The sequence below is a fragment of the Mycetomoellerius zeteki genome, unplaced genomic scaffold, assembly GCF_001594055.1.
Source record: "Mycetomoellerius zeteki isolate Tzet28-1 unplaced genomic scaffold, Tzet1.0 scaffold41, whole genome shotgun sequence".
NCBI lineage: Eukaryota > Metazoa > Arthropoda > Insecta > Hymenoptera > Formicidae > Mycetomoellerius > Mycetomoellerius zeteki.
The window spans coordinates 1,208,055-1,217,343 of record NW_017257403.1 but is presented as its reverse complement, the minus strand read 5'-3'; the positions used below and the strand labels follow the sequence as shown (position 1 = coordinate 1,217,343).

Here is a 9,289-nt window from a genome sequence, read left to right as displayed (position 1 = left end):
TTTCCGCCCCCCCCCCCCCATCAGGCATGCCTGCAATCGTTTCAATTTATATGGCTTTTTCTAGCGAACTTGTGCGACTAATTGTGGGGCAAAAGATATGCATAACATGTCTAAACGAGCGTGTCATAACTCACTGATAAAATATGTATAGATACATACATATATTTTGGAATCCTCGTTCATGCGAGATTAAGCCTTTTCTTAATGTCTCTCGTCAAGAAAAGTACTATTATTCAAAATTACCTCGTTTTCGACATATGTAGTCCTAGAATTCACTCTACGATATCACAAAATATATGACAAAACGGAAGTTCATAGAGATCACATATAAGAAGATACACTCCAGCCTGATGCTACGCTGCGTAATACGAGCGAGATTCTTGCGTGATATTATAACCGATAGTTTAGTTTTAACGAAAAACGCGATAATTATTATTGAGACCAGCTGGACCTGATAATCGTTATACAATGGGCAAGATTCATCTCAATAATTTAACAGATAACGAATATCTTGTGTATATAAGATCATGGCCGTGCACTGTTCCGTGAAATGGAGATACAACGAAAACGAGATACTTTCTTCGATATCGCACGAACGAGAATGTTGAATGAATCCTCGGAGCAGAACGGCCAAGATAGATTGCGTTTGTAATGACTGTACTTGGAAACGAATGCGCGCGCTCGACGTGCATTTCTTTCGCGCGTTAATTATTTCGTGTGATCGTGACGGACGTGTGCACGCGCGGCAGCGAAAAACACGGTATTCGGATTACATAATGAATAATTAATAATAATGATAATAATTAATAATTAATAATAATATATAATATATAATATTTATAATATTTATGTATATTAAATAAATTTTTCGGTATCATATATATATATATATATATATTTACGACTTAACCCTAAGCTTAGCTCGACTTAAGGTTTAAGTAACCCCACCCCGTGGCGCGGGGGATGCCCTTACGCGCGTCACCCAGGGCGGACACATCTTAAGAACCTAGTAAAATCCTAAAACCGGAAGCTCCGCCGTGACGACAGGCCAGCTGCCTTCTTTGTTTCTTTGGCGGAGACCGCTCGTCCGTTCTCTCTTTCTCTTTCTCTCCCTCTCATTCTTTCTCTTTCACACTGTCTATGCGATTCCTCTCATTAATATAGATGTAACCGCGCGCGAGTCGTTCGTTCCGTCTCTCATCGCTTTCCCACACCGGAGAAAGAAATGATATATATACGAGAGAAATGGTATACCCGGTGAAGACAGGGGAAGTCGTTCCTCCCTAATACATGAACATCTCGACGTGTGTAAACGAATCTACCTATAAGATATATCACTATACCGTTCCGCTCGTCGTTGATACGTACGTACATGCGCGCGTGCGTATGTACATTGGGTTGTCGATTAATTCGCGAGAAACACGCGGATAGTGTAGTGTACAGGTTCGTGGATGCTGGGAAGAGGAGAAGAGCGAGGAATTGCGGAGAGACGGAGAATGAGGCGAAGGTAAGGGGATAAATATATAGGAAAGAGAGAGATATACAGAGATAAAAAAAAAGAGCAAGGAATAATTGCACGAGCGGCGAGAGAACGGGGAACATCGCACGCGCGCGGTTCATCGCAGAAGGGAGGCTAACATTCTTATTCTCCATTCGCGAGTGCAGTGTACGCTAAAAAGAGATACGGAGGCAAATCCTCGGAAAAGAGGAGGTTCGCTACGAAACACCCGGCTGGGCGTTTCTCGATGTTCATGCAGCCTCCTTTCCTTGACTGCTTGCTTTCTTCTGCTATGCGCACACCGGGACTGATGACGATGCTCGTTGAAAATCGCATCGACGAAAAATCGCTTTCGCTTCGCAACCGTCCGTTCCTGATTTTTCTCTTACGACGGCGATGGTTTCTCCTGACTCCTCGATGAACAGCGCACTGGTTGTAACAGCCGGGGGGAGGGGGGGGAGAGACGAGCAATGGTTTGCAAATGTTCGGTGGTGGCGGCGATAGCGCCGGGGTCTTAGGACCCATCCATCCATCCGCCATCTGAAAAACGTTCACTTTATGTTAATGTGTGAGATATGTAGCGTACACTCGTCTTTACTCTTTTCCCAGTGGCGGTATCAAATGAAAAATATTCCGACCCAAATGTATTGATCTTTTTCAAAAGATAATATTTAAAAAATATAACAATCTATTATTTTTAATATATTAAATATAATATTGAAGATAATATTAAAAATATATTACGTATTTTTTAACAAAATGAAAAAATTATAAACTTTTCTACATATAATACAACATTTAAAAATGATAAAAAAAGTTTTACAGCGATTTAGAACTTGAATCAAATATTTCAATAAAAAGTAATGTTTTTAAAAAATAATTAAGCTAAAATGCAAAAATTTTTATTTAAAATATAAAATTGTATCATTAAATATAAATGTTGATCTTATTGAACTCTTTCAGTTTTATATGTATATACATATAAAAAATAAGTAAAGTATAAATTTTCAATTCCTCAATCACTTCTTGCAGAGAGTATACAACTGATACATCCTTAAGGCGTGTTTTGTCACATTATTAAAAAAGCATTAGGTTATCGTAAATTAATGACTAAAAATTCATATTATTTCACAAGGCATAGGAGAAAGATTAAAATTAAAAAATCTCTTAATAATTAACTCCTTGGCAAGTAATTATTCAATTCGAGTAAGAGCATCGAAGTCGGTTAAGACAGTGTGCTAAATATCATGTAATCCTGCGAAATTTACTGACTAAGTTAGGTAGAGGGTGGCACGAGTGGCTTCAGTGTGGATCCAAGTTTGATTCCACCCGTGCCTCATGTTTGCGTTTCATGCCTGGAGATCATCACTCTATCTAATGTCTGCTCCCCGAGAAGGATAAATACTTGCTACACTGAAAGAAAAGATTGGCTGCTGCAGCAAATTTATAGCATTTTTAATTGGCTGCAACAGCCAATTTATGGTTGCTGCAGTCAATTAAAAATGCTATGCCATATTTTATCATCTAATTTGTTGCAGCAGCCAATCTTTTCTTTCAGTGTACGCATGGTTACTAAGACCCTCTAAATGGGTCGCCAAACAACTAAAGCAAGAAAGAAAAAGTCAGGTAGAGGCACAAGCAAGGCTTTTCCTCTGTCTCTCAATGTTTATAAAATCTGCGGACGTGTACCTTGAGTGGACGAGTGTGGGGCTCACGACTGCGGTTGCGGCATATTGTGGTCCCGCTTGTCTCCCGCAGGAGGCGGCGGCTTTGCCACGGATTTCTCCTCGTTCGCCGGCGTAGGCGGTGCATCTTTCCTCGGTGGCATTCTTTCGTTTATGGCGTCCAAGCCCTTGGCCTCGGCGAACGAGGTAATTTTGTGATTCGGCGAGAAGCCTTGAAGTGCTGCATGAAATGGCAGAAAAAAGGAGAAGATAAAGCAAACAGAATGTTAGAACACGCGAAATTGTAAGGGAACTGTTTCTGCAAGGATTCAATTCTCTCTCTTTCGCGATTATACTAGCAATTTTCAACTCTTTTCTATTCACGGCACATTAAACAATGAGTCAAATTTTTTGGGGTATATCATTAAGTGCACACATTTCAATGCTTAGCATAAATTTTTTATCAAATATTAAAAAAAAAAAGTTTTATATTAAAAAAAAACCGATTTTTTATTGCAATGATGATATCGCGTTGATTAAAATGAGAGTAAACAATATAATTTTCATAAAATTTAAAACATTTCTTACTTGGCACCTCACTCGCCTTTTTACTTATTTCTAAAATCCGCTTCTTTTTACATTCTCTAAAATTTTTGCGGCACACTGTTTACAAAACCTAAATTACATTGTGAGATGCTTATTATCCACAAGTAATATAATTAGGACATCCGGTATTCTCTCTCTTCTATCTTCGCGTTGCCTCACAATAGAATTAATTATTCTAAATTAACTTACAATGATTCTCAACGCTAATGTCAAAAGTTGTTTTATAAAATTTTTACCGTTTTTCAGAGAGGTTTTGCCACCAGATAATGCACCGAGCGGTAAAGCTCCAGTTGGCGTCAAGCCCTTCAACTGCAGAACGCTCTCGCTCTCCTCTCTGTGAAGAGATTAAAATTACATTATAATAACAATGAAATAATTAAAAATCATTAAGTAGTCGTAAAAGTTGTATATCACCTTTTATATATAATGCGTTTTTATTTTAAATTTTAATTCGTATAGAAATCCCACCCTTACGAGTCGAGAGTCTCGGATCAACTTTTACAAGTCTATTATTTTTATATTAGAGTACTTCAGGGCACATATATATATATTATATGTATTTAAAGATTGTTTTATCGTTCACTGACCTCAGGACGGAGAACACCCGTGCCATTTTGCCAATGGCTCTGATCTTGTTTCTAATCACTTCCTTACGTAGATTGGCTGCTGCACCTATAAATATTAGAGACGCATATTATAGCATTTGTATGATAATGGGATATTAGCACTTAGATCATCCAGTGACGATCAACATAGCGAAAGGAATCGGCGATCCGTTCGAGTTCAACAATTTATAATGATTTCTTGAGTATGGTCAACATTGACCTCTAATTAAAAAAATATTAAAAGCAAACATAAGATAATTACGGTGGCTTTGGAAATTTTCAATTTACACCGTGTAAATTTTCAATACGCCTACGTTCAAAAGTATTCGTCAACATCGTGATCGATAGCGCTGTTGCAACAGTACAAAAACTGGTCCATTAATTTACAACACATTTTAATCGAGAGACTCAATAGCTTCGCCACGTCGCTTCGTCACCGATTTGCCGCGCGTTCGTTGTCGCGCTTGCAAATCATTTGCGATGATTTTCGCCATCGCACGTTAACTACTACGTAATCCATACCACAGAGCTTACCGGGAAATACATTATGTTATTAATAATCACTCGTTATTCTCATCGGGTCACGCCAAGACAACAACGCCAAACTACAGGCAAAAAAGTCTGCGCACATCACGAGCGAGGGGGAGGACGAAAAAAAATATTGCAAGTGCTTCGTCGCGTTCGCAAGTGAATTACGCACTCTTCGCCAGTGGTAGAGGGTTTATTCATCAGTTCGAGAAAAAAAAAACGAGAGAAAAGGCGAAGAGAGTATGTGATTGCGAACGCGCGTGCACTAGAAGCTGCGTAAACGTGCATAAATACAGAGTACAAATTTTTCGCAAAAATATTTTGTGTGTGTGTGTGTTAGATATATATCAAGATATAGTGTAAATCGATGCGAGAGAAGAAGAGACATGCACATGCTGTACTAGCGCGAAACGTACGCATCATCGGCCACTACAAACTCTTATTGTTACCACTTCGCCTGGCAATCGCCTGCTACCTTTCGGGGCTCGTCACCAGCGCGAAACAGTCGCCGCTTTCGTGACAATTCCATTTACAATCGAATCAGGCGGTTTGGCCTCAAGGTGATCCAGTCATATTCGTTTCCCACGAAAAGCTGGGACCAACTAGAGATCCTCGAATAAAAGATTGGCTACACTGTTAGATATCAAAGGAGCAATGGCAATCCAATCTCTTGAGTTAAATAACATTTTATTATTTTAACTCCCATATACGATGTGTGTCAAAATGTAAATCAATTCATTTCTATAGTTAGCTTCAAAGTAAACAACGTTCATATTAACGTATGCACTTAGTAAATAATAAACTAAATATTTGAATCAAATTTAATACATTTTCTCGAGTTAAATCGTTTAACTCTCTATTGTTTTAGTTAACGATATTGAGTTAGTTATTCATATTTAGTTAACGATGTTTAGTTAACCATAGGCGATCTACAAAAATCATTAAAAATAACTCAAATTTGATATAATTTGACGTTATGAATTGAACAGTGTACCGTCCGCCATATTCAGAACGATGCTTAAGATACAATGAGATATATGTATAAGATGGAATGAGATATCCACGCATCTTATTCTATCTTATGCATTTATCTCATTCTATTCTAAGCACTGTTCTGAATATAGTAGACCAATCAGAAGTTATTTAAACGGTAACCGATCTCCTACTTGAGTATCTCTAGGATCAACTAAATACCCTCTAATGAGAGTCTGAATACGAGCCGTGTTTTGTATGCAGGATCTGCAGTTTTAGCATCGAATCACGCGAGAGAGAGAAGGATATACATTTATATATACTATTTCTTTCTTTTTTCTGTTCTATCCTTTTCTCTCTCTCAGATGTTGTTCAAACATGGTGGATCAATCAAAAGTGGCTGTTTCATATCTCGACTCCGATTAGAGGGTCTCTAAGACCAACGAAGCAGAAGCACCGGCAGAATTTCACAGTTTATGAAACGTCCGAAGGAGAAACAGGATGTTCACTGAGCGGCCACTCTTTCGCGCCAAGTCAATTTATCTGTTTGCTCGTTAATTGACGCAATGGTCGAGCCTTGTCGCTCAATCGATTGTACCTTAACGAGAAACGGGGGTGAATTCGTTCCGTAGCGCCGCTAAAATTTTCCATTAGCGAGAAATCAGGGGATAGGGATTTCCTTTTCTTTTTCTCTACTTTTTTCTATCAAGGCGCTAAAATATCACACCTATCGTTTGTTTTATTTTCGCGTTGGGAAGACTCGGTTGGAAGTATTCCCGGCTTAATCGAACGGATTAAAAAAGATATGTGTCGAAAATATCGATGTCGTTCCTCGTCACACGTCGACGAAACATGCCCGGACTTCGTACCGCGCGTGCCATTCCGCGGTATTCTAATGATTTACGGCACGGATCCGCAGTCCTTAGGCCGCTGTCACGATAACGTATCACTCGATTTATCAGTCCGCAGGGAGATACGAAATTTCAATCTTTCCTGTCATTCGCGAAAACTCTGACCGTGTGACAGGCGTTTTGTTTTCGGAGATGGCGAGCCATTTGAAACGCAGATCAATCGAACGGGGATCAACGAAGATCGGCCAGGTTGGGACTCTCCAGGTTCGATTCATGCTCATAACACATAATGCTTCTTGCAGATGGAACGTAGCGATGCTTGCCGCACCACGAAAGTTGGCGGTAGCCACACAGAAAGAATGATTTTGCTGAAGTATCTAGAATTTTAGCTACATACAGATCTGAAAATAATTTTGTGGGGTCATCAAAATAATTATGTTATATAGTTAGGAATTTCAAGCATGATGAGCAATATATGTTGCTAAAATATTTTTTAATATTTTAGTAATCGGCTTAAGCGACCTATACAATTATTTTGATAATTAACAAAGTTATTTTCAGATTTATACACGGAAAAAATTTTGTTGAATCATCTAAAAATTTAGCTTGTACACATATGAAAATAATTTTGTTGGATCAAAATAATTACGTAGGAATTTCAAGTATGATGAGTAGTACTGCAAAAAGTTTCAACATTCTAGTAATCGGCTTGAGAATCTTACATAATTATTTTAATGATCCAACAATTACTTTCAGATCTGTATATACAATAGTTAAATTTTTATTACTTCAGCGAAATCATTATCCTTCCTGGGCAATCATTCTTTCGTTTTTACGGAAAAGCGAAAAATTGATTGATTATCTCGCCAATTTCCGCCGCGTAGGAAGCGTTGCCGCATCCTATATGCAGGAGCATAAAAATCATTTTATCTTCGTTGTTTACCAAAAGTTAAACAACTCTCGAAATCTCGTGAAGTGAAATCTCACTCGAAGAGACTGAAAATTTAGCCTGTCTTGAAAAAAGAGTGAAAATACGGCCACTTTTGTTCAAGAGTGGCAGATTTTCATTCTTTTTAGAGTGAGATTTACTCTTTTGAAATGAGATTCACTCCAAAGGAGTGAAATCTCAATCCCTTTTTTGGAATGTAATACCAGGGTAGATGGAACCTCACTCCAAAAAAGAGATTGAGATTTCACTCCTTCGGAGTGAATCTCATTCCAAAAGAGTAAATCTCACTTTAAAAAGAGTGAAAATCTGCCACTCTTGAACAAGAGTGACCGTATTTTCATTCTTTTTTCAAGACAGGCTAAATTTTCAGTCTCTTCGAGTGAGATTTCGCTTCACGAGATTTAGAGAGAAGGATAAATGATGATCACAAACGTTGTGAGCGTGAATCGGACTGCGGCCCAAGACTCGTAGGATTAGCGGCGCTTGTCGCTGATAGATTAATCAACGGGATTCCTTAAATAACCGCCGAGCCATTTCGAATATCAACGATATTAAACGCGTCGCGGGTCAATTAAATGACACTTTCTGTAATTAACGGGCGAGATCGGTGCTGTTGAAAATCGCGAGCCTCTCGACGGTTTATCGCGGCGAGTTATTCGTTGGGAGCGCGATATTATATTACGCACAGGTGCATTCCGTCGTGTTTCAATCTCGCGTAATCCAAAATCTCGCGGTTACCGGAGTTTCCTACTTGGTTATGAGATTTTGCCTATCGGCGGAAACGAGATGTCATCGTCGCGCGAACTCGTTGGCAGCGGGTATCGGGTTTTAGCCGCAATTTTCGCGGTAACGAGATTATTTTGCCGGCTTGCAGTTTATTATCCGTGCGTTTATCCGGGGTAGGATTCGCGGATACGAGAACGGGATTCTCTCGCGGGAAATCCCGCGATCGACGAAAGACGACACGAGCTGGGGAGCGCGAAGACGTCGAGGGCACTCCGTTTTCCGTCGCGGGGAGGAGAGATCGATAGAGTCGAGGCACGTCAAATATTAGACGTTCGGCCTTCGAGCGAAGGGCGCAATTTTGCAGCTCGCTCCGTGAATCCCGCGTTATAACTTCCCCCGCGGTGGTTATTTGAAATTTGGAAAATTACACTCGCGATGTTTGGGGATTCGCATGACTCCCGACGACTTCCCGCGAATCGAGCGGGAAGGAGTAGAGAAAAAAATGAAATCGCTTATTTCGTTCGCTTGGGATAGCCTCGCTCTTCGATCGAGTCGAGCCATCCGATAACAGCCCCGGGACAGCTTCCTGCGCTCACAAATGGAGAGGATGCGGCACATACAACGACGTATATACGTCAACTACAAACTTATACAACAGATCAAGCCTTTTGCTCTCTATACATTTATGTGTTTCAGCGCACGGTTACGCACACGTAATCTGCCGCAACGGCGTCACCGGTCGGTGCTCGAAATAGTGTAATTCGAGAATTGTATGCCGTGAATGACGCAAACATGCATATCCCGTGAGTGTTTTAGCATAGCAATAATTCGGGAATGAATTTTCACGAGAGCGAGACAGACACGTTTCGATAAAATTAAACATAGATTAT

The 9,289-nt window shown here is 39.7% G+C and overlaps 1 protein-coding gene across 5 annotated transcripts in view; it reads right to left on the bottom strand.

Moving 5' to 3' along the window:
- Positions 1 to 875: 875 nt before the first annotated feature.
- LOC108726308 (serine/threonine-protein phosphatase 2B catalytic subunit 2) overlaps positions 876 to 9,289 on the bottom strand; it is a 169,057-nt gene continuing 160,643 nt past the window's right edge. For 3 of the 5 annotated variants that reach the window (XM_018453791.1, XM_018453790.1, XM_018453793.1), the window contains 4 exons: positions 4,356 to 4,440; positions 4,005 to 4,102; positions 3,188 to 3,403; positions 876 to 2,038 (listed from right to left, as the gene is read on the bottom strand). In XM_018453791.1, the coding sequence (XP_018309293.1) occupies positions 3,210 to 3,403; positions 4,005 to 4,102; positions 4,356 to 4,440 (377 nt within the window). In that variant the 3' untranslated portion in view covers positions 876 to 2,038; positions 3,188 to 3,209. The remainder of the gene's footprint in view (positions 2,039 to 3,187; positions 3,404 to 4,004; positions 4,103 to 4,355; positions 4,441 to 9,289) is intronic. The other 2 variants (XM_018453794.1, XM_018453795.1) reach the window with 2 other exon arrangements.